The sequence below is a fragment of the Pleurodeles waltl genome, chromosome 12 (genome assembly GCF_031143425.1).
Source record: "Pleurodeles waltl isolate 20211129_DDA chromosome 12, aPleWal1.hap1.20221129, whole genome shotgun sequence".
NCBI lineage: Eukaryota > Metazoa > Chordata > Amphibia > Caudata > Salamandridae > Pleurodeles > Pleurodeles waltl.
Window position 1 is genome coordinate 223114028 of NC_090451.1, and position 26702 is coordinate 223140729.

General features: G+C 43.9%; 1 protein-coding gene across 6 annotated transcripts in view; it reads left to right on the forward strand.

Moving 5' to 3' along the window:
• The window catches only part of NFAT5 (nuclear factor of activated T cells 5), a 643105-nt gene that overhangs the window by 347303 nt on the left and 269100 nt on the right, over positions 1-26702 (forward strand). For all 6 annotated transcript variants that reach the window (XM_069216876.1, XM_069216877.1, XM_069216880.1 and 3 more), the window contains one exon: positions 13517-13651. In XM_069216876.1, coding sequence (XP_069072977.1) covers positions 13517-13651 — 135 coding nt within the window. The remainder of the gene's footprint in view (positions 1-13516; positions 13652-26702) is intronic.

Below are 26702 nucleotides of genomic sequence, written 5' to 3' on the forward strand. Positions count from 1 at the left end.
ATATATATATATATATATATATATATATATATATATATATGTCAAACAACAACGCGGTTCGTTAGAAGGCGCCGCGCTCAACGAGTACCGGTGCTACAGCTCTGGGTGAACCAACCCAAGAGTAATTATTGCATCAAAAGTTTAGCCGTGCACTCCACCAGGGTGAAAATAATTCTTGAGTTTTATTTGAAACAAAAAAGAACAGAACAACGCGTTTCGACCGGATGGTCTTTGTCAAGTTCAACAACTAATTCACAAAGCAAGTTCCTTTTATAGTGGAATATATTAAACCCATATAGTCCATTATGGGAACTGTAGTTAAACAAATATTACATATATTAAATACAAATTATCAGGATTCCATAATTTTGCAAACAATCTATTCATAGTGAGAACACAATCATAATTAAATTTCCATATTTTTAAAAATTAATTATCTTACAAATTTACTTCATTTATGTATGATTTCAATCTCGTATTTCTCCTGTTACCTTAATTAACTTTATACTAATGCTTTGACTCACTTATTCTGGTGATGTTATTATAGAATTTTTTTATTATTGTTACGAGTTTTACTAATTTGATATAAATTAGAACTTGCTCTAAGAACAAAGAAGAATAAATCAAATTTAATTTTGATTTGTATCCAATGCTCACAATGATAATTAGGATAGTTATTATTTAAGAATTAAGCCGATCAGAGATATCACTGTTGCAGTTCATTTATGCTGCTTGAGTTATACACTCATAGATGAACATAAAGTTCCTCATCATTGTTCATCCCTGAAGGGGCCTTAGTTTTCATTCGAATTATAAACTTCGATTCTAATTGCCTTAACTTTCTAACTCGATCCCCTCCTCTTTCATGATCTGGGATATGATCTACACCATAATATCTCAGTGTCCTCCAATCATTCGATGTATGTGTTTGTAAATGTCTGGCTGTCGCATATGTACAGTCCTTGTGAGTAATAGCTCTGATATGTTCAAGGATTCTTTTTTTGAGTGCACAGATTGTACTGCCAATGTACTTTAGACCACAATGACATTCTATTATGTAGATTACATATTTAGTTTCACATGTAATTTTATGTTTAATGAACCATTCCTGTCCATTTGGTAAATTAATTTTTTTCATTGATTGCCCTATTTTGCATGCTTTACAGGAATTACATTTGACGAAGCCCTTGTTCTCTACCTCGAGCCAATTGCTCTCTTTTTCTAGCACAAGATGACTTCTAACCAATATATCCTTAATGCTGGGTGCCTTTTTGTATGAGAACAAGGGTTTCGAACCTATTATGGGTCCCAAATCCGGATCTTTGCCTATTATTCCCCAATGTTTGCACAGAATATTTTTAATAAACGTGCTTTCCTTGGTGTATTGCATAATCATTCGCACTCTTTCTTCAGATTCTCTTTCTCTTTTGTTAAACAAAAATTCCTCACGTTTCTTAGATTGAATAATACTCATATTACTCTTGAGGATCTTCTCATTATATCCTCGAGTTTTAAATCTCTCATATGTTTCATCCAATTTTGTTAATAAATCCCTGTCATGAGAACAATTTCTCCTCATTCTAATAAATTCCCCTAAGGGGATACTATTTACCAAGTGTTTGGGATGAAAGCTTTTGCCATGTAGTACACTGTTACAAGCGGTCTCCTTCCGGTACACCGTGGTTTCAATTTTATTATTCTCAACATAGATAGTAATATCTAAGAAATTTATAGATGTTTTACTGGTTTCATAAGTGAATTTTAGACCAACTTCATTATTATTCAGAATATTGAAATACTGCACAAATTCATCTTTTGATCCATTCCAAATTATAAAAAGGTCATCTATGAAACGAACCCACAATAATGCTTTCTCAGCAAATTCCTCATTTTGTTTGTTCCATGCTATCTCCCTTTCCCACCAACCCATCACTAGGTTGGCATAATTCGGAGAAAAGGAGATACCCATGGCTGTACCGCACAATTGATGGTATACCTCATGGTTAAATATAAAGACATTATTCTTTAAACACATCTCGATCATATCCAGTAGCATTTTTGAATGTTCTAATTCTGAGATATTACGCTGTTTCAGAAAATATTCACAGGCATTTAAACCAATTGTATGATTGATAGAAGTATAAAGTGAGATCACATCAATTGTCACTAGGAGATAATTATCATGCCAATCTAGATCTAGTAGTATTTTCAAGAGATCTCCAGAGTCCTTAATATAAGAGCTAAGTGTCTTAACAATTGGAGCTAAATAAACATCTACATAATTAGAGACTCTTTCAAATAATGAATCACATGCCGATACTATCGGTCTGCCAGGTGGCAATGTCAAAGATTTATGAATTTTCGGTAAAAAATATATTGTCGGCATTGTTGGATTCTCCTTTTTCAAATACATATATTCTTCCCAATCAAGTAGCAATTGTTGATGCCAAATGCCTAATTTTGTATGTAACATATTAGTCATATTCTTTATAGGATTTTTCGTCAATTTCTTATATTCAGCTGGATTCTTCAATTGTCTATAGGCTTCCATCATATAATCAGATGTGTTTAAGATAACAACATTACCTCCTTTGTCTGCTGGTTTTATTATAATTTTATTATTAGCCTTCAAATTTTTTAATGCCAGCCGCTCTTTCTTAGTCAAATTTTCTATTTTATTTAATGAACTTTTGTTTTGAAGACGTTCTAAATCCTCTAAAACTAATTCCGAATATAAGTCAATTTTGTTGCCTGGTGAAAGTATAGGACAAAACTTTGATTTTTCTTTTAAGCCAGATGGTTTATGACATTTAGTATTTATATCTAAGTGCTGTAATACTTCCATTTCCGTATAGTCCTCATCTTGTAAATTATGTGTCAAGTCAAATAAAGTTTTGAGATCTGTCACTTGATCAATTTTAAGTGGGGGTTCCTCCAATTCTTTTATGATGCTATCTTCAGAAGCAGGTGGTGTTTTCTTCCTTTGTTGTGTATGGAATTTTAATAATTTTAGTTTCCTGATGAATTTATAAATATCAATACGAGTATCCACAAAATTGTGATGAATTTCAGGGCAGAAGGATAGACCTTTATTTAGTGTTTGTAACTCAAAATTCGTTAGTTCATAGTTCGAAAGATTGACTACTAAGTTCGGGAGTTTTGTTATTTTCTCAAGCTTCTGAGAGAGTATTGTCTTTTGCCTGTTTCTTTTGGCTCTTCTTGTTTGTCTTTTACTGATCTTGCCAGATTTTGTTTGTTTCCATACCCCGTCCTTTGATTCTGCCTCTTCCTCTTGACAGTTTTTGATCCAAGTAGAGTACCTGCATTTCCTCTAAAAAAGTAGTATTACTGGTGTCTGAGCCCTCCCCTTCACTGAGTTCTACTTCAGATTCAATCGAAGTCTCCTCTCCACTATAGTTTGATTGTCCTCTAGTGATCCTTGATTCTTGTTTCAATTGGTCAAATCTTTTCGCAAATGTATATACTCTTCCAAACTTATAATCCTTTTCATCCCTTAAAAATTTACTCTTTTTTCTCTGCTGGACTTCATCTTCATAATTATTCAAACGAGTTTCCATAGCTTGTCGCAAGGTGGTTTGCCCATTAGTGTCATTTTGATTATTCAACACATCCTCCAGTTCTTTAATTTTAGCATTTGTTTCTTCCAAGTCCTATTTGGCATGCTTAATTAGTATTCTCATCATGTTAAGGGAACATTGTGTGTTATTTTCTGCCCACTCTGTCAACAGTTCAGGTTTGATCCCAGTATAAGTTGGCATTAAAAATATACGTAAGCCCCTTGGAATCCTTTTGACCTCGATATATTTTTCTAGAGATAAAATTTCCCAACTCTTATTAATTTCCTTTTTGTAATATTTTTCCAATTAAAAAAATTGCTGTTTTAAAGAAGGCTCCTTTCTTGAATTTACATCACCTAATATCGATTTTTCTTCCATAAATGTTTTAGTAGTGTCAAACATTTTAGCTGCAGTCGCAGCTCTTTTTACTTTCCTATCCTCCATTATCGTGAACAGGATACAGAAATCTTTATCTTGATGTTTCAAAGCTTTTCAATAGAATTGTTAACCACACCTCGGTGGCCCCTTTTAATTGAGTAGCGTTAACTCGGGGCTGTAACGGCAATGCTTCACTTTCCTTCAAAGAAGAACAACAACACAATGCCCGGGCTTACCTTCGGCTCAGCAATCTCCTTTCCGGCGTCCTCCGACTCCGAATCGGAGCGCTGGCTTCCGCGCCGTGCCGCGCTTGTGTTGATTTCCTTGTTTCTTCAATTACGATTGCCGGGCGCGTACCGCCATAAATCAAAAATGTCAAACAACAACGCGGTTCGTTAGAAGGCGCCGTGCTCAACGAGTACCGGTGCTACAGCTCTGGGTGAACCAACCCAAGAGTAATTATTGCATCAAAAGTTTAGCCGTGCACTCCACCAGGGTGAAAATAATTCTTGAGTTTTATTTGAAACAAAAAAGAACAGAACAACGCGTTTCGACCGGATGGTCTTTGTCAAGTTCAACAACTAATTCACAAAGCAAGTTCCTTTTATAGTGGAATATATTAAACCCATATAGTGCATTATGGGAACTGTAGTTAAACAAATATTACATATATTAAATACAAATTATCAGGATTCCATAATTTTGCAAACAATCTATTCATAGTGAGAACACAATCATAATTAAATTTCCATATTTTTAAAAATTAATTATCTTACAAATTTACTTCATTTATGTATGATTTCAATCTCGTATTTCTCCTGTTACCTTAATTAACTTTATACTAATGCTTTGACTCACTTATTCTGGTGATGCTATTATAGAATTTTTTTATTATTGTTACGAGTTTTACTAATTTGATATAAATTAGAACTTGCTCTAAGAACAAAGAAGAATAAATCAAATTTAATTTTGATTTGTATCCAATGCTCACAATGATAATTAGGATAGTTATTATTTAAGAATTAAGCCGATCAGAGATATCACTGTTGCAGTTCATTTATGCTGCTTGAGTTATACACTCATAGATGAACATAAAGTTCCTCATCATTGTTCATCCCTGAAGGGGCCTTAGTTTTCATTCGAATTATAAACTTCGATTCTAATCGCCTTAACTTTCTAACTCGATCCCCTCCTCTTTCATGATCTGGGATATGATCTACACCATAATATCTCAGTGTCCTCCAATCATTCGATGTATGTGTTTGTAAATGTCTGGCTGACGCATATGTACAGTCCTTGTGAGTAATAGCTCTGATATGTTCAAGGATTCTTTTTTTGAGTGCACAGATTGTACTGCCAATGTACTTTAGACGACAATGACATTCTATTATGTAGATTACATATTTAGTTTCACATGTAATTTTATGTTTAATGAACCATTCCTGTCCATTTGGTAAATTTACCAAATGGACAGGAATGGTTCATGGTGGAGTGCACGGCTAAACTTTTGATGCAATATATATATATATATATATATATATATTTCTGATGGATACAACTACCTGTGGATTCCTCACCTCATGAATACTCCCATGGCGCCAGCATTCTACGGAAATCTTCTTACTAGTCTCTGCACGTCGACGAGGACGTCACTGTCTCGCACGCGACGCCGTCTGACGTCATACAGGCAATAAGAGGTCCTCGACGACGTGCGGACGTCAGTTCCCTTTTTTCCGTGCATTCGAAACGGTTATCTTCGAGGGAGCAACTGTTACTCTTGCGGTTACAGTGTATATCTTGCTGCGTACTCTTTCTCTGTGGAAATAATGTCGCAGAGAAAGTCTGGATTTAAGCCTTGTCGTGAGTGTGGAGGCAAGATGTCGGTGACGGATCCTCATTCCGATTGCCTTTGGTGTTTGAGCTCCGACCACGACGTCTCGACTTGTGATTCGTGTCAGCACATGAATCCGAAGGCCATTAAAGAACGCGAGGCGAAGCTGTTTATGGCCAAGTCAAAGGAGAAGCATCACAAGAAAAAGTCTTCTCCAAGACATCGGCGTCATCGAGACTCCCGGCGCCGTAGAGAATCTCGGCGTCATTCAAGGGAGGCTCGTTCCAGGTCTCCGGATCGGCGCCGAAGGACATGGGAGGTCAGCCCCACGGTGACGCCGCATCCTTCGACGCCGTTGCTCTCTCCGACGTCTCCAACTTCGCCTGGACAGGCGTCGGTGATTGAGGTATTGGAGCCTCAGGTGTTTTCTCCGGCGCAGACGCCGAGGCCGGCGTCGGGGTCGCCTCCGAGTCAGGCACCCCAGTATCCGGCTTTTCCCACCCCTGGAGCCGATAGTTCCGCATTCTTGAATGCGATGTATGCCATCTTCCAACAGATGGCTCCAGGGGGTGCTCCGGCTGGGCCTTTGGCCTTTTCTTTGGGTGATCCTGCGCCTCTTCGGCCGGCACCCTTTATGCCCTTTCTCCCGTTTGGGAACGTGGGCTCGGCGCCAGTGTCGGCGCCGGTGGCCGCTCCGATGGCTTCGGAGGGATTGGCCCCAGGGATTTCCATCCCGTCGAGATTTCGGCCTGTGACTCCGGTGGGTCCATCCGTTTCATCTGCTCTTCAGTCGGCGCCGAAGTTACCTGTGGCGCCGGATGTGGCGTCGGTGGCTTCGGAAGATCGGCGCCGATCTCCGACTTCGGCGGAGGTGTTGTCGACTCCGCGGATTGAGCAACGACTGCATTCAAGGAGGCGTGCTCTCCGGGTACTAGAGGAGCAGGAGTACCAACGAGCCCTAGAGGAAGGAGAACTAGAGGACTCGGGTGATGGGCTGCGTGGACTGGAGTCGGCCAGTGGGCTGGACACTTCCCCTGAGTGGGACCTTTCGTCCCCGGGGGAATATACCGAGGAAGCTGCTTCCTTTCATACAGTGGTACGGAAGGCAGCTAGTTTTTTGGACCTGCCTTTGCCGGTGGTGGAGGCGAAACAAAACCTTTTGACAGAGGTGTTGCATCCGGCCTCAGCCGCGGCGGAGCCTCTATTACCTTTTAATGACGCTCTGCTGGATCCGGTTTTAGAGGTGTGGAAGAAGCCGGCATCTTCCCCAGCAGTTCACAGAGCCGTGGCCAGGAGGTATCGGACGGCTCCAACTGATCCTGGTTTCCTATCTAGGCACCCTACGCCGGAGAGCTTGGTTGTGCAGGCCTCCTGTTCGTCCAAATCAGCGCCTGGTTCTTTCCCGACGGTGCCTGGGGACAGAGACTCAAAAAAGCTAGAGGCGCAGTCGAAGAAGATTTTTTCGTCCTGCAGTCTGGCGTTAAAAGCCACTAATGCGACCTGTATCCTGGGGAGGTATATTCATGCTCTGATGGATGACATCTGCTCTTCGTTTACAGAGCTTCCCCAGGGTCTTTTGGATCTTGTCTCTGATGCCCAGGCTGCTGCGACCCAAATTATCCAGACGGGACTGGATACCACCGACTCGGTAGCCAGAGCAATGGGCACAACTGTGGTGGAAAGGAGACAGGCCTGGCTACGTAACTCGGGCTTTTCGGCAGATGTACAGTCCACATTGTTGGATCTCCCGTTTGATGGGGACAAACTGTTTGGGGCTAAGGCTGATTCGGCCTTGGAACGTTTTAAGGAGAGCAGGGCCACGGCTAAGTCGTTGGGACTCCAAGCTCCTTCTTCCACGGCCTCTTCCAGATTCTTCAGGAGGTTTCGTGGATTTGGGCGTGGCTCTTCCTCCTCTTCCTTTCGGGGAAGATATCAGCAACCTGCCTCTTCCCACCCCTATAGATCTTTTAGGGGGAGGGGTAGGGTCCGCACCAGGGGAGCCTCTCAGCAGCACTCTGCCTCTTCCTCATCCTCTGGCGGGGTGCAGCAGGGGAAGCAGCCTTAGGCTTCCACCATTTCCCACTCACTCCTCTCCTGTAGGGGGAAGATTACAGCATTTTCTCACCAAATGGGAGACTGTTACGTCGGACACTTGGGTTCTCAGTGTTGTGGGAAAAGGCTACACCCTTCCCTTTCGGGAGTTTCCGCCCCTCATCCCGCCCCGGCCTTCGTATTGTTCACAAGAACACCTCCTGTTGCTAGAACAGGAGGTGGAAGTCCTCCTTTTAAAGGGCGCGGTGGAGTTGGTCCCGGAGCAGGAAAGGGGTCAAGGAGTTTACTCAAGGTATTTCCTGATTCCCAAGAAGGATGGTCGTTTGAGACCAATTCTGGACCTGAGGATCTTGAATTGGTTCCTCAAGCAGGAAAAGTTCAAGATGCTGACCCTAGCACAGGTGCTTTTGGCGTTGAACATGGAAGACTGGATGGTGTCTGTCGACTTGCAGGATGCTTACTTTCATATCCCGATACTCAAGTCACACAGGAAGTATCTCCGGTTTGTGGTGGGATCGCAACACTACCAGTTTGCGGTCCTTCCGTTTGGTCTTACTTCAGCACCTCGAGTCTTCACGAAGGTGATGTCGGTGGTTGCGGCAGAGCTCAGAAGGAAGGGGATAGCAGTATTCCCTTACTTGGACGATTGGTTGATCAAAGCCAAGTCCCCGGAGCTTGTGTTGCGTCATCTGCAGTCAACAACCCAGTTGTTGTTCGACCTGGGCTTTTCGGTGAACGAGCCCAAATCTCACCTGGAGCCCTCTCAGCACCTCCTGTTCATAGGGGCAGTACTGGATACGACATTGGGTCGGGCCTTTCCTCCGCCCCAGCGGATTCAAGATATTCAAGATATTCAGGATTTGGTTCCAATGTTTCGAAACGGAGCGGTAGTTCCAGTCCTCAAGGTCCTTCGTCTGCTCGGTCTTTTTGCCTCCTGCATTCTGTTGGTCACGCATGCTCGCTGGCACATGAGGGCTCTTCAGTGGTGCCTCCGAAGGCAGTGGTCTCAACACAGAGGGGATCTAGAGGGTACTGTCAAGATCTCCAGAGATGCTGCTGTGGATTTGAAGTGGTGGATTGCAAGCAACAATCTTTCACAAGGAAAACCGTTCCAGCAGTCGCCACCAGTGGCCACAGTCATAACGGATGCTTCCACTCTAGGGTGGGGAGCTCATCTGGGGGATCTGGAGATCAAAGGTCTTTGGTCTCCAGAGGAACAGATTTTTCACATCAATCTGTTAGAGTTACGGGCTGTACGTCTGGCTCTCAAGGCCTTCCTCCCTTCCCTTCGTGGTCAGTCGGTACAGGTCCTAACGGACAATACTACCACGATGTGGTACATAAACAAGCAGGGAGGAGTGGGGTCGTACCTTCTCTGCAGAGAAGCTCTTCGACTATGGTCCTGGGCAAAGGACCATCGGATTTGCTTGATAGCAAACCATCTGGCCGGAGTCTTGAACGTGCGTGCGGACAGTCTCAGTCGCCACTTCTCGGCAGACCACGAGTGGCGTCTCCATCCAGATCAAGTCCGTTTAATCTTCCAGAAGTGGGGGTTTCCTCGGGTAGATCTGTTCGCCACTCGAGAGAACGCGCATTGTCCGTTGTTCTGCAGCCTTCAGTATCCGATGCAGGAAGCATTGGGGGACGCGTTTCAAATGACCTGGTGCGGCCAGTTGCTTTACGCGTTTCCTCCCATACCCTTGATTCCTCGAGTATTGAGGAAGATTCGCCAAGACCGGGCTCTAGTAATCGTAATAGCTCCGGATTGGCCAAGGAGGGTGTGGTACTCCGACCTTCTCCAACTCTCAACGTGCCCGCCGCTCCGTCTCCCTTTCAGGGCAGACCTCCTCTCGCAGTCGCAGGGGCAGGTTCTACACCCCAACCTCCAGAGTCTGCACCTACATGCCTGGAGATTGAACGGGGCAACCTGAGTTCCTTCTCTCTCCCGCCTGAGGTAGTGGATGTTATATTAGCGGCCAGGCGACACTCCACTAAATCTATCTACGCTAATAGGTGGTCTAAATTTGTTGCGTGGTGTGGAGAGAGGCAGATTGATCCTTTACAAGCTCATCTATCGGACGTTTTGTCTTTTGCTCTATCTCTGGCGCAGAAAGGTTGTGCAGTGGCTACCATTAAAGGTTATTTATCGGCCTTGTCAGCCTTCATATGTCTTCCAGACCAACCATCTTTATTTAAATCCCCTATTGTTATCAGATTCTTGAAAGGTCTTCTAAATCAATATCCTCCAAAGCCATTCGTTATGCCGCAATGGGATTTGTCCTTAGTCCTGACTTTCCTTATGGGGTCCCCTTTTGAACCTATGCATTCTTGCCCCTTAAGGTATTTGTTTTTAAAAACAGTCTTCCTGATAGCTATAACATCAGCAAGGAGAGTGAGTGAGTTGCAGGCCTTATCAGTAAAACCCCCTTATACAACTTTTTATGGGGATAAGGTGGTGTTGAGGACCAAGGCTGCTTTCCTCCCGAAGGTTGTTTCACCCTTCCATTTGGCTCAGGCAATTACTTTGTCCACGTTCTATCCTCCGCCTCATCCTTCCAAAGAGGAAGAAAGACTGCACCGTCTGGATCCAAAGAGAGCGTTGAGCTTCTTTATCAATAGAACAAAGGATTTCAGGCTGGAGGATCAGCTGTTTATTGGATACGTGGGCAAGAGGAGAGGAAAGGCAGTCCACAAGAGAACACTATCCAGGTGGGTTGTTCTTTGCATTAAAATATGTTACTCTTTGGCAAAGAAGGATCCTCCTGAGGGCATTAGAGCTCATTCCACCAGAGCTAAGTCGGCCACTTCGGCCTTAGCCAGAGGTGTTCCTGTGGTCGACATCTGCAAGGCCGCAACTTGGTCGTCCCTTCACACTTTTGCAAAACATTACTGTTTAGATTCTGAGGTTAGAAGGGACGGCCATTTTGCACGGTCAGTGCTGCAGGATTTCTTGGTTTGACCATTTAGGCACCCACCGCCGGGCGTGGTACTGCTTTGGGACTCTATTCATGAGGTGAGGAATCCACAGGTAGTTGTATCCATCAGAAGAACGAGTTACTTACCTTCGGTAACGACTTTTCTGGTGGATACATTAGCTACCTGTGGATTCCTCACGGTCCCACCCGCCTCCCCGTTGCCTTTATGGTCTTGCCAAGTAATCCTTGAGTGCGCTCCTCTTGATCTTTGAGGGTGCAATAGATGTATATATATAATATATTTATATATATATATATATGGATATATGTGTATATATTTTTATGTATATACTTGGTGTGTTTATATATTTTTAAAAGAAAGAGTTTTATATATATATATAAAAGATTTACAGTTATTCATGCAATGTTGTGTATTTTTACAATGTAATGGGATGTTGCCTTGCTCTTTCATTGCATTACCTGGTTGTTCTCATGCACGTAAAAAATGATTGGTACTGACGTCCGCACGTCGTCGAGGACCTCTTATTGCCTGTATGACGTCAGACGGCGTCGCGTGGGCTAGAGTGATGTCCTCGTCGACGTGCAGAGACTAGTAAGAAGATTTCCGTAGAATGCTGGCGCCATGGGAGTATTCATGAGGTGAGGAATCCACAGGTAGCTAATGTATCCACCAGAAAAGTCGTTACCGAAGGTAAGTAACTCGTTCATTTAGTTTGTGAGTAAAAGAACTGACGTATGTGCGCCAGGATGGTGCCTTTTTTTAATAATGGCCCTCTAATAACTATTATGTCTCATTTCCTGACTAAGAGTTTTGAATGTGAGAGCTCTGGATAGAACAGGTCTAGAACAGGTAGAGTATTTACCCCGGAAGGGATTACTTTCTATATTTCTAGTTGAACGAAAAGTAACTCAAAAACTGTTTCTTATCCAATGTTTCCTGATGTTCCAAAATTATGTGGAGTCAGAGCAGTAAAAGCTTATGAGGTTATGACAGAGGAACTACAACTTTTGATCGCTGTTACTAAACCTCACAAAGCGGTGTATTCCCCTACAGGTGCCAAATGGGTCAAGCAAGAAGCTGGTATTGATATTTTCCAATTTGGTGCCCATTCATTAAGTGGTGGCAAGGCATCTAAGGCCTTTTCTCTGAGTGCTAAATTGGAAGGCATCCTCAAAGTAGCGGACTGGTCTCCCGACTCTACCTTTAAAAGGTTTTATCTCAAACCAATCACTCCTTTGGCAACTGTGGTGGTGAACAAGCTTTGAACTATCCTAATCCTCGTCTCCGGGTCCTGACATAGAATGAAAAATTCCCTAGGTATTGTAACAGAAAGTTTAAATTCTATTAAGGACATGGAGGTGAGGATTAACTCACCCTTTCTTTCTTTTGACAAAGTATAAGCCCACCCAGTGGGATGCAGTATTAAATTACAACAGACTCGTTTCATTTATGTGAATGTGTACATAAAAGTTGGTCATGCTGATATGTCAATGAATGCTTTAAATAGTTTGCAGTGTGCACCAGTTTAAATTCTTGTCGCACAAATTCAAATGCTTGATATTTGATTACGCTTTAGGGCCCAGTCCCAGCAAACAGGAGTGATATCAGAGGGGAATGATGTTCGTAGTAGGAAAGAAGACGGTCCTCAAGGGTTAAGGCATAGTAGAGCGCTCTGATTGGAATGAACTCTTTCCCAAGGACTCATGGGAAGTGTAGCGTTTTTATTGAGCCTATATGGAAAGATCTTACCCGCGTCGCGGGTGTCTAGTTTCCTGGCAGTGGCTCTTTTAAATCCAATAAAATACCTAACAAGAGACACCTCCCGCTCAAGTATGCGGCTGGACCCGCTTCACTTCTGTCAACGAGTGAAAGTGGTGCTTGAGATGATTTTCAAATTACATGCGTGGGCTCCGTAGCAGACAGAGACCGCACCGCGCACAAGAGCAGGGCACACTGAGGGGGCAGCATAGGAGACTAGAATGCTCCAGGGGTCGCACTGTGGACAAAATGGAATTAAACAGTAAGCAGAAGACACCGTAGCGAGAAAACAGAACTTTTGCTTGGCGACAGGGAAGAAGAAAAGACACTTACCTTAGGCTGCTGGATCAGCGAAGAAAGAGGAAGGTGGATAGTACTCAAGGGTTGTTAAGAAGTAATGCAGTGCTCTGATTGGATGGACTGTTTTCCCTTTCCTAAGGACTCGTGGGAAATGTAGTATTTTTATTGAGCCTATATGTTGTTGACGCCTCTTGGTTCCTGACATAGAATTTGATCGTCCTGCTACTTTTCTACTTACACAGAAGCCAGTTAAGAAACTCATAAGCAATCTCTTGAGCATTTTTCCCATTGATGCAACATGAGTCACTCAGATATGGTCCTCCATCTTTAATTATTGTTTAGCCTTTTACCTGACATGCTGAACATGCCCACCCTTTGTATAAGGAGGCATTCTTATTTGAAAGTTAACCAAGATGACAGTGTGGGCTGACACTGTTATCCAGTTAATGTATGTCTGCTCATATTTATCTGTGCAGTTTGCTTGATAATATTGTTTATTTTAAAATAAATAAGAAAGGTGTTGCATAAGTTGTTTCAAGGTCGTCGTTCTTTGTATGTTGCCAGCACTGAAGTACTACTGTTACAGCAAAATAAGTGATTTATTATGCAGGTTCATATATGACAACGCTGCTTTATAAATTGTTTTTTGTGTGTCTGAATTATAGTTTTTCCATCCTTTTAGCTCAGCCTGCCGGATTGCCCGAAATCCTGAAGAAGAGCCTCCATAGCTGCTCAGTTAAGGGAGGAGAGGAGGTTTTCCTAATTGGCAAAAACTTTTTGAAGGGAGCTAAAGTCCTTTTCCAAGAAAACATCTCAGGTCAGTGCAAGCAGCTCAAGTATGTTATGAAAAGATCTTTACCTATCTGTGCTTGGATTTGACGACTTTCACAGCTACTTGGTGGTCTTCCCATGTTCTCATTTGCTAAGTCCAGCTGTTATGTTTCTTGAAAGGTATGGAGAATAGAATCACAAACATGGATCACTTGCTTTCAAAAGGATAGACTCCTTATCCTTGTACATTAAATGGTGATAAGGTATAAACATCTGTCCCTGGAAGTAGGTCTTAATACATTGTGGCACATGCTGAAAAAAAACCATTAAAATAGTTCCTACTTCATACAACATATGCAGCAGAATTGCTTTAAGGAAGTACCATTCCAGAGTAAATCCAGTGAAGACAGCACAGACCATAGACGCATTAATTTGTTTAAAACTAATCCCTGCAAGAACCTTATGTCTGACTTGCTGTTGGCTGGCTAACCTTATTGTTGATTGTACATTTTAGCTCCAATTGGTCGAAAATATTCCTATTGTCAAGGTGATAATAAAGACGTCAACTTCTGTGATGTGGTGAGAGAGACAGAATGGGGTATGCTTTTAAGCTTTCCTCGTCTGATCAGTGTGTCATTCTGGAGGCTTTTCAAAGACTTAAATCCAGTAAGAAGCTGTGGCAGCATACCACATTGGAATAGGACAATCAGAGGCCCACGAAAGAGAGCAACGTCAGGATCCTTTGAAGTGCTGTTTGTGAGAAATGAAGGATCTTTGGTTGACATCCACCACATGATGTGTAAAGGACTATGTAGATTTCAACTGCGTCATTAAGACTAAGAATTGAGTAGTTTAAGTGTACATAAAAATGATTGCACCGTGTATTTATGCGACTTGATAGATGCATATTACAAATAGAGGTTGAATAAGAACAGACCTGAATAAAGATTGTGGAACATTCCAAAAAGGCCAGTTGCCTTTGGAAAGGGCCTATTGATGTAAAGTACCATCTTGCCTTGCATGTTACCCCCATTTTCACTGTATGTGTGTTTGTTTTTGCCCTTGTGTCACTGGGATCCTGCTAGGCAGGACCCCAGTGCTCATAATGTATGTGTTCCCTGTGTGGTGCCTAATTGTATCACTGAGGCTCTGCTAACTAGAACCTCAGTGTTTATGCTCTCTCTGCTTTCTAAAATTGTCACTGTAGGCTAGTGACTGATTTTACCAATTCTCATTGGCACACTGGTACACCCATATAATTCCCTTAGGTACCCAGGGTATTGGGGTTCCAGGAGATCCCTATGGGCTGCAGCATTTTTTTTGCCACCCTTAGGGAGATTAGACAATTCTTACACAGGCTTGCCACTCCAGCCTGAGTGAAATAACGTCCACGTTATTTCACAGCCATTTTTCACTGCACATAAGTAACTTATAAGTCACCTATATGTCTAACCCTCACTTAGTGAAGGTTAGGTGCCAAGTTACTTAGTGTGTGGGCACCCTGGCACTAGCCAAGGTGCCCCCACATTGTTCAGGGCAAATTCCCCGAACTTTGCGAGTGCGGGGACACCATTACACGCGTGCACTGCACATAGGTCACTACCTATGTGTAGCGTCACAATGGTGACTCCGAACATGGCCGTGTAACATGTCTAAGATCATGGAATTGTCACTCCAATACAATTCTGGTATTGGGGGGACAATTCCATGATCCCTGGGTCTCTAGCACAGAACCCGGGTACTGCCAAACTGCCTTTTCGGGGTTTCCACTGCAGCTGCTGCCAACCCCAGAGACAGGATTCTGCCCTCCTGGGGTCTGGGCAGCCCTGTCCCAGGAAGGCAGAACAAGGGATTTCCTCTGAGAGAGGATGTTACACCCTCTTCCTTTGGAAATAGGTGTGAAGGGCTGGGGAGGAGTAGCCTCCCCAGCCTCTGGAAATGCTTTGATGGGCACAGATGGTGCCCATCTCTGCATAAGCCAGTCTACACCGGTTCAGGGATTCCCCAGCCCTGCTCCGGTGCGAGACTGGACAAAGGAAAGGGGAGTGACCACTCCCTTGACCAGTACCTCCCAGGGGAGGTGCCCAGAGCTCCTCCAGTGTGTCCCAGACCTCTGCCATCTTGGGTTCAGAGGTGTTGGGGGCACACTGGACTGCTCTGAGTGGCCAGTGCCAGCAGGTGACGTCAGAGACCCCTCCTGATAGGTTCTTACCTCTCTTGCTAGCCAAACCTCCTTTCTTCGTAGCCAAACCCCCTTTTCTGGCTATTTAGGGTCTCTCCTCTGTTCCTCAGATAACGAATGCATGAGCTCACCAGAGTTCCTCTGCACTTCCTTCTTCGACTTCTGCCAAGGATCGACCGTAGACTGCTCCAGGACGCCTGCAAAACCGCAACATTTGTAGTGCCTCATCCTGCCGGCTTTCTCGACTGTTTCCTGGTGGTGCATGCTCTGAGGGCTGTCTGCCTTCACCCTGCACTAGAAGCAAAGAAGAAATCTCCTGTGGGTCGACAGAATCTTCCCCCTGCTAACGCAGGCACCAAAAGACTGCATCACCGGTCCTCTGGGCCCCCTCTCATCCCGACGAGCGTGGTCCCTGGAACACAGGAACTGGGTCCAAGTGTCTCCCCCAGTCCAGTGGCCCTTCTGTCCAAATTTGGTGGAGGTAAGTCCTTGCCTCCCCATGCCAGACAGCAAACCTTTGTACAGCTTGATTTGCAGCTGCTCCAGATTCTGTGCACTTCTCCAAGGATTGCTTTGTGCACAGCCTAGCCTGGGTCCCCAGCACTCCGTCCTGCAGTGCTCAACCCGCTGAGTTGGACTCTGACGTTGTGGGACCCTCCTTTTGTGACTCTGAGTTCACATAACTTCCAAGTGCCTGCTCCTGTACTTCTGCGGGTGCTGCCTGCTTCTGCGGGGGCTCTCTGAGTTGCTGAGCGCCCCCTTTGTCTCCTCCTCCAAGGGGCGACATCCTGTTCCTTCCTGGTCCCCAGCAGCACCCAAAAACCTCTACCACAACCCTTGCAGCTAGCAAGGCTTGTTGGCGGTATTTCTGCGTGGAAACACTTCTGCAACATTCAGCACGCCGTGGGACATCTTCCATCCAAAGGAGAAGTTCCTAGCCCTTTTCATTGTTGCAGAATCTTCAGGTTCTTCCACCCGGAGGCAGCCCTTTTGCACCTTCATCCGGGGTTTCCTGGGCTCCTGCCCCTCCTGGACACTATCGCTACTCTTGGACTTGGTCCCCTTCCTTTTCAGGTCCTCAGATCCAGGAATTTGTCTTCAGTGTTTTGCTGGTGCTTGTGGTTCTTGCAGAATCCCCCTATCACGACTATTGTGTCTTTCTGGGGTGGTAGGGTAACTTTACTCCTACTTTCTAGGGTCTTGGGGTGGGGTATTTTGGGCACCCTTACTGTTTTCTCACAGTCCCAGCGACCCTCTACAATCTCCCATATTTCTGGGGTCCATTCGTGATTCGCATTCCACTTTTGGAGTATATGGTTTGTGTTGCCTCTAAACCTATGTTTGCCTATTGCATCCTATTGTGATTCTACATTGTTTGCACTACTTTTCTTACTGTTCTTACTGTTACTTACCTGTTTTGGGTTTGTGTACATATAACTTGTGTATATTACTTACCTCCTAAGTGAGGTTATTCTCTGAGATACTTTTGGCATACTGTCACTAAAATAAAGTACCTTTATGTTTAGTAACTCTGAGTATTGTTTTTTCTTATGATATTGTGCTATATGATCTAAGTGGTATAGTAGGAGCTTTGCATGTCTCCTAGTTCAGCTTAAGCTGCTTTGCCATAGCTACCTTCTATCAGCCTAAGTGGCTAGAAACACCTCTTTTCTACTAATGAGGGATAACTGGACCTGGCACAGAGTGTAAGTACCACAAGGTACCCACTATAAGCCAGGCCAGCCTCCTACATTGGTGGTGCAGCTGTGGGATAAGTACTTGCAACTGCTTTACCACTTTGTCATTTGGTGCTTTTCATAAGAAAATCATATACCAAATAGTTCAGTATATGTACATTGAACCAAAACAGTTTACTTTTCTATTCTAAAACTTCTAAAAAAGTTTCTGAAAAGTTTTGAAAACTTCTAAAAGTTTTCCCTAAGTTTGAGAAAGTTTTTTCTCTGTGCTTTCTAAAGTTCTAAAACTTTTTCTCTCACTATCCTTAAACCTTTTTCTATCATGTCTACAGTAGAGGCTACTTCCAAGGTTGTTCAGGAAACTTATGAAAGTTTAAACTACAAAGGTTTGAGAGGTCTGGCCCATCTCAGGAGAGGGTAGAAACAGGGGAGACTTCCCAGTCAGACTCAGAGGAGTTCGCTGAAGATGCTGGGGAGGTTCTTACAAAGTCCTGCCCCCTAGCAGGCCACCTAGTGACACTGGTAGTGTTAGAGGGTCACACATTAGTAGGACATCTTTCACTCCTAGAGGCCAGGTTACTAGGGTCCAGCCAGTTAGGGACAGGTCTCTGTCTGAAAATTCCCACATTTCCTCTGTGTCCAAACATACCCAACCCTCCCACCCTGAGGATAACTTTATAGAAAGGGAACTCAGAAAGCTGAGGGTAGAAGAGACCAGACTGAAGCTTAAACAGCAGCAGCTGGCCTTAGACAGGAAATCCCTAGAGATAGAGAGGGAAAGACAGAAATTGGGGTTAGTTCCCCATGGAGGCAGCAGCAGTGTTTCAGATAGTAATCCTGTTAGAGAGCAAGATTCCAGAAACCTGCATAAGATCGTCCCCCCCCCTTACAAGGAGGGGGATGACATTAATAAGTGGTTTGCTGCACTTGAGAGGGCCTGTATGGTACAGTTGGTCCCTCAAAGGTAGTGGGCTGCTATTGTCGCGTGGGCTCTCATTATCCTAAATGAGACTACTGGATTTCTGGGCAGCAGGGTCGTTCCTGGTGTGGGGGACTGAGTCTTACCCACTTAGAAGGACCTTTGTTACCTTCAATCCGGTTTTGCTCCGGCTAACTAGCAGTGCCTCATCTCTCCCAAGGGGAAGGGATGATTAGGCAGCCGAGCGCATGACATCTATAGAACTTCTCAGGGAAGTCGTGGTCACTCAGGTCCCAACCAGCTCTCTCATTTACCCCATGATCTCATATACAAATGACAAAGGCAGTTTAAGTTTTATAGATTGTCTTTAATAAAACAACTGTAGTTTAGATATTAAGGCATGAGCCGCAATAACCAGAACAATACAACACAGTAGGATTGAAATAGTCACTATGAGAGTGAAACATAAAAACAACGCTATCATGGTGTTAATAGATTCTATTCTCTCTCAATAGATTATATTTAGAGCACAGCATGTTAAGCTATTAGCTTGCCTTTCAGATTCCCTAGGAAGCCATCAACCCTCATACCTGAGCAAAGGCCTGTGATATGGTTCAGCATCTGCAACAAGGCAGTCAGCGTCTAGTTGTGGTTCCCTGGTCGGAATCTCCCTCTCCTGTGTATTAGGGCAAGGAAGTGTTTTTATAACTAACATGTCAGTGTGATCACAAAATGTCCCTACGCAAGAATGTATTCAAAGACTAAACTCCTACCACTTCTATCGGCAATGTACCAGACTGTATCCTTGACGGGAGCCCAGAGTGAGCAAGAATGTGTTATTGAGAACTCCAGCGCAGAAATAGGCTAAACAGTATGATACTGGAAAATAAAACAAGACCGTAGAACTGGCTGTTGAAAAAATAACAGTACGAAGCTGAATAAAATGCATTTAGAGCAAAGTGCACAGGGCTCAATGCTGCAAGCAAAGGAATAAAAATACACCCAGGGCAAAGTGCACAAAGGCCTAACGCCTGAAGCAAACGCGTAAAGGATACATATACCTAACCACACTACACCCTCCCCTTGTCGGTAGTAAGTGGTTCTAATCAAACATGAATAATATGCCCCGGATAAAAAATATACATAGTACATATTTCGACAAGTCCAGAGGATAGCAAAGCACAGAACCGTATTTAATTTGAAGCATGTGACTGCAAAGCCGAATCAAAAATAATGTCAATTTAGACAAAAACCCAATGTCAAAGGGAAGCCACGGAAAGCAGGATATCCTCCACTTCGGCAGACGTCAACACCGGAAAATCCACGCCAAATAGTATCACAGAGCAGGTGTGTTACAAAGCCCCAGAACCATCCAAGGCGGCACCCCGTGTAGGTCCTATGAACAAGACAATACCATCTTCCTCCAGGAAGGGAATCTCGCAAACTGCCTCACGAAGCAAACGCAACCACAGTGCACATGTCTGGGAATGTGCCCTGATCGGTAACATCAACAGAGTAGCATCAACCACTGGGGGGCGCTGCAGTGAGAGAGAGAGAGTCAATGCATGTTCAAACGAGCACCAGAGGCACTGAAACACGGGTTGCACACAATCCAGAACTGGACGGAATGACAAAGACCAGTCACACTCCAATTGTTCCAGGAGTGCTGCTCCAAAATGCTGCATCATGCGCTCACGACACAGCTGCACTGATGGGAGCACCCACATTGGATCTTGACGTAGCGGGACAGCCATTGCGGAAGAATAACAGCAACAGCAAAACACCAGCCAATAAAGCCAAAGTGATCGGAAATCCCCCAAAGATGCTTCCGAAAATAGAATGAATAGCCGAAGGTATTAAACCGAATATAGAAGAGAAGGCATGAGCAAACCCAACACCAACGGTTTTGAAAAAATGTGCAATTCCAGCAGTGCTGGACGCATTAAATATACGTCCCATGAGTTCACCAAAGTGGCTCGGAAAGTTAGTATTTAAAAGGGACTGTATTTCCGCCGATGACCTCGCCACCTGAAGTGCATAGATCTCGCGTGCAGATGTGAGGGCCACGTGCTTTTGAAACAATAGAGCCTTTAGTCGACTCAACTTGTCAAAATTAATCTTTGAAGTAGCTATGTGAGGCCAGATGTCTGCTACCTCCCTAAATTGAGTGGGGGGAAACAACACATTCCCGCAGCACGTAACGGCCTTGGTGACAACGACTACGTAAACTATTCCGGCACGCATTCCACAACAGGCTTCACTGTTAAGAAGGACGTAGCTGCTGTTTGAAAGCACCTGGAACGTGTTTTTAATCCCGGGGACTGGAACTCCCTTTAGATAGCAAGCTAAATTTGCAACTGAGGCATTACACGCCCCATGCAAGGACAACTGCTTACAAACCATTGAATGGCTGACAGAAGTTTCACACTCGCTGCCGCTAAGAAAAACCTCCTTCATCCCATTAAGACATCTGTATAAAAAGGGAAGCTCCCACACCTCATGTATGTAACTGTCCCCCAATTTCTCATATCTGCCCACCAGAATATGCCTCAAACAAGAAGTGAATTGCAGAGTAGAAATAGGCAAATTTATAACCCTGTGTATTAACCATTCAGCCGACGGAATCTCAGCCACAGTAAAAGTCAACTTCTCCAACTTTTCAATATTCAACATGACATATGTTGCTTCCTTTTTAGCCATCAGCTGCTGTTGACGTGTCAAATTAAAGGAATGCCTTGGAACGCGACCCGCCTTCAATGTCTGTATAGTCCAGCCCAACTGCATAATGGACCGCGTCTGACTCTGACCATGATATAAAGAAGACATATCTGATCTAATAATGTCAATGGCAGAGGAAACAATATTATCAATCGTATATACACGGTTGGACAGGGTATGCATTCCATTATCCACAACAGACAATGCCTGTTTCAAATTCTCCTGATCTATCTGCCTTAACCGAGCCGCTGCCTCCTGTTGTGAAAGCTTCCATATCTCATTGTACACTTCACACAAAAAACGTTTTCTCCAGGGCACTCTTGGGCCTGACAAAAAGTCTTGCAAGTCAGTATAATTAGACAGTAAAATGAGATGTGTCTTAACTGCATCTAGCGTGGATGACTATAACCATTGTTGACAAAGCTTCCCCACGCTATATGTAGTAATGATATCAGCATGTTCTGGTGATATGTAGCGAGGGTCTGCCCTACTAGTCCTGAAACCCCCCGGAGAGGTGACAAAACGTTGATGACACCCATTAGTGTCTATGGGCCACAATAACCACCTGCCAGGACGTGTCAATGAAGCATTAAGCGTACCATTCTGGACCCAGTCTGTAAGTTCACTAAACGTGGCATTAATATAATGTTGCCAATCTTTCAATTTGGAAGGGACAGGTATGCCAGGCATATTTAACTCCTTAATCGTTGCTAAACCTAAACAGCTAGTCTATTGTACAGTAACATTTAAAAATATCATCTGGACAGGAATAATACATGCCCTAAACAATGTGTCCCTACCCCGCATTTGCCAATTTTTTGTTCTCCAAACACTTTTCAAATCAATTGTCTTGGACCAATATTCATAACCTTCAATTGATAATTTGGACACAAACAAATTTGAATACAATAATTTGGTATCAGTCAATAACATTTGCTTATTAACATACGGAGTTACCCTAAAATAATATGACTTGGCATTTTGTTGATGATGGCCAGAAAAATACGCAAATTTATCATAATAAGTTTTAGAACTCCCCTGCGGAGGAGTTGGGCAATGTTCCCATTGCATATATTCCAAAATTGATTTAGGGCTACTGGCTTTATGAATAAAGTGGTGTCCATAATAATTGTAACAAAACATGTCACCATAATTATCTCTAAACTGGTAAGCATCTTCACTCTCAAAGACAGTATAATACTGCAATTCTGTCAACATAGAATCAACTGTCTTCACATCCCAATCATCAGATACAATGCCTGGTATTACTATATCATTCATTGATAACTTTAGAACATACGGTATTTGAATTGTCTCAGTGGGACCATATATATCAAACATTACTCTATCCCACACAATCCCATCCGGAATCGGTACGGCAGAAATGTTCACAAAGGACAAGTCTCTTCGAACCATGTGTGATGAAAAATGTGGTTTCAACACCTTCTCCACGTGCTGAACATCAGATCATTCAGGAAGAAAATGACCATGTATTACCAGAAAAAAGGTAACAACAAACCCCAGCCACAGGAAAAAAGCCATCACAGTCATCAAAAGCCAAAAATAGTTCCAAAGAGACACAAAATAGGTACTTTTGAGCCTATACAACAGCTTACGTGGACCCAGGGCTGGTGTTGAAGAGGATGAAGAGTCCGACACAGTGTCTTCATTGTTATTAAAGCAGCCGGAGGTAGTTCTCGCAAATGGTGCAACCATAAAAGAAGGAGCAGACTGTGTCTCCCTCCGTGGGACGCTGTAGACAACACCTTCAGAAACATCAGTAGGTACAGCAACTTGATCATAAGAATCCAAATTATTCGCTGTCAGTGGAACAATCGCAAGATCATCTTCCACCCTCGCCAAGCACGGAGAGGAAACAGTGTCGGTGCAAATCACCTGCAGCAGAACATCTTCCCCAGTAGTGAGAGGGATTCGGGAACTACTGGTTGTTCCTCTTGGTCTGCTCTGCAGAATCGGCCACATGTTGTAACTTGACATTGTCGATGGAGACCAAGCGATTACCTTTGGACCCTTGTAACGGTGGCAAAATCACAGTTCTTGTGCCGTGAATACCTAGTACAGGGACTGGTGCTCGATATGAAGGGCCAAATTCTTTCTTCACCGTGACCTTTTCATGCACAAGATCCCAAACTCTGGGAATCCAACCAGTAGGCGTTACTGGTTCATCCGTAATTCCTGTGGAGGCAGCACTGGCAGAGGAGTTATCGTCACAAAATTGTTGTAAATCCTGCAAAACAGTGACAAGATCATTTATGTCAAAGGGCGTTTCTGCCGCCCCCACACCAGGACCATCAAGATCAGGAACAGACATACGTGTTCCAAACAGGCACTCATATGAAGTACGACCCCCCAGGGACCTTCTAGGCAAGTTATTCAGTGCTCTCTGTACTCCATACAGGTGGGCTAGCCAGCTACGACCCGTACCTATAACTCTGGCCGTTAAGGATTGCTTTAAATCGCGATTTAAACGCTCCACAACAGAATTTCCCTTGGGATGAAATGGAGACGAGAACTGGAGCTGGACCCCCAATGAAGCCATGGTGTCCCTGAATGCCTCAGAGGCAAAAGCAGGGCCCTGGTCCGAATAAAAAGCCGCAACTGCATATGTATCGACAAAGATATGCAAATCTTTAATAACAGTCCGAGCGTCAGCCGAGCGCTGTGGCCAGACCCACACAAATTTGGAGCACGAATCTACAGCTACCAATATATATTTGTATGCACTATCTGGTGTCAGTGGACCACAATGATCCAAGTACACACACTGTAAAGGTTTATTGGAAATCAGAAGGGGCGTCTGCTGCGGGCGTCTAGCTGTGGAAACTTTAATTTGTTGACAGACGTCATAACAAAGGACATACTGCTTTGCCTCTTTATAGAGACCAGGCCACCAATAACGAGCCTGTAATAGTGAAATCGTGGCAGCCACGCCGGCATGTGCAGATGCCGCCCCCTCATGTGCTGCAGTAATTAATCGAGGTCGTTCAATTTTATTGGGCATTTCACTTACACCAAAGCCTGGGATTTTAACTACAGCGTTAAGCATACCACCCATGCAGTAATCATATTTAGAAGGGAATCCTTTAGGATATGGTGTGCCATCAGCCGTAGCCTTAATAGCAGCCAAAATCTCTGTGTCTGGTCTGGAACTCAAACAAGTTACTGCGGCCACAGTGGCAACAGCCACTGCTGATTTTGCGGCTTCATCAGCCAAAGTATTGCTAGCAACGTGTATTCCAACGCGCTGGTGTCCAAGTGTATGCACAGCATGGACTTTAGGAAGCGTTTCTTTCAGATCCGCAACCTTCCCCCACAGTAATTTGTGTTTTATGGTGTTACCCTTGGAATCCCTGTACCCATTCAACCTCCAGTAATGTAAATATTAATTGAAAGACTGAACACAGTAATAGGAATCACAAACCAGTAAAGTTAATACCGCTGGATCCACATGTTCTAGTGCTAACAACAGAGCTTCCAGCTCAGCCAACTGTGCTGTACAGTCTCCCAATGTTTATGTATAAGTATGTTGGGGGAAGAACTTCTCCCCCTCCATGTGTCCGCTCACGACCGCACATGCAGCAGAATACTGTTGTTTAGTCCCAACCGCTGGTTGCGCAGAGCCATCGGTGTACATGACCACCTGATATTGATCAATAGGCAATGTGCCAGCGGGAACTGGGTACTCCATTTCATATTGAAGAAATTCTTGAGTCTGCAGTTTAGGGTCAAATATGTAATCTACATCAGTGGCTGTCAAAGACGTTGCCCATTGTATCCATCACGGGTGTAAGGCTTTCGAATTAGGAACACTCGCTTTTGTAACAGCCTCTAAGGCCGGAATCGGGGAAACAAAAATGATGCGTTGGCCCTGGACAAGAGGTCGTTCTTTAATCACAGCCATCTGTACAGCAGTGAGAATTTTCTCAGTCTGTGCAAAGCGTTGTTCGACAGCAGAAAACAAGTGGGACTTGTATGCTATCGGGACTGTCTCACCCTCATTGAAGGTGACATATGTAAATCCAGCGGCCCCAGGTATAACCCTGATGACCAGATGTGTCTTGTTGTCCCGTGTGTGCAAATGCTTTACTGCTAAGAGATCAGTTTGTAAATCTCGAAGAATATGTGTATGCTCAATCGTCCAAAATCTACTCGAAAAATTGGGACGAATCAATTCGTATAATGGTTTTATACGTGTAGCATAATCTGGAATGTAAGTTCTGCCAAAATTTAGAAATCCCAATAACTACTGGAGTTTGCGAATCATATTAGGAGGTTGCAACTGGTCAAATTTTTCCAAAAAGTATGGCGCTAAGCTCTTGCCCTCATTTGACAGCTCATATCCCAGGAAAATGACGTTGAGGAAGGCAATTTTTGATTTTTTAAAATTAAATTTGTAGCCAATATCGGCAAAACCCACAACAATGCGGGCTACCCATCTTAAATGATGTAGCAACTCATCATCTGTCAGATGAATATCATCAACGTATGACAAAGCCTCAGGGTCCAACTCGTGTAAAATTTCAGTCACACAAGCCGAGAACAGTCCTGGGCTATTCTTATACCCCTGAGGCAGATGGCAAAAAAAATTCTGAGAGCCAAACGCACTAAAGCTTGTAAAATCCCTACTTTCGGGCGCTATATTTTGGCAGAAGAATCCATTCGAGATGTCTAAAGTAGTTTTGTATTTTTTACGCACAATATTATTCATGAGCGCTGCGCTGTGTGAATTTTGTATTGCATATGTATGCATTTGTATTGCATATGTGTATGCCCATTTAAATGTCTGTAATCCACCACTATCCTATAAGAATGGTCCGGTTTAGCTACAGGAAATAAGGGATTATTCATCGGCGAGACACAGGGTGCAATAGCTCCCTGGTACTCTAACTCTGTTAGTATTTTCCTTACGGATGCCCTTGCCTTAAATTTTATAGGATATTGCGGTTGCGGCTGAGGTTCGCCCTTTATTGGAATTACGTGATAAGGTGAATCCCTATCCCACCCCACATGATTTCTGTATAAGGCGGGTGCTTGTACCAGGCCCATTTGACACTATAGGACTTTGCGAGTTCTCCTGGAACAAATGGTGAGAATAAAGGCGAAATGACCTCCTCCCCAACTGGACAGTCGCGAACAAAGTCTGGGGGCCAATCCTGTTCAGCCATCAGGATGTCATATAATTTGACTACACGATCCTTATAGTGCGCTCAATGTCCCCTTCTAATTGCAAAGTTACTGTATAAACTCTATCGGGATCAGAGACACGCATATCTGCTGTTTCGACTTGTATGAAGTCATCAGTTGCTTTCACCTCCAGATGCTCTAGAAGATTCCGGCGAACTATTGTGACCTCTGCTGCGCTGTCTAACAATGCTAACGCCCATGTCTTGTTCTTCAAGAGAACTCTCTTCTTGTGTGGCATGTCTGACTGAGACTGCCGCCACCTTTTTCTTTTTAAATTGCTGTTTTTGTTGGATCGGTTTCTCTTCTTTCTTCACAGAAACCTCCGTTGGGCGTCGTGATTCCTGTCTCGGTTTCACGTACTCTGTTCTTCGCTCTG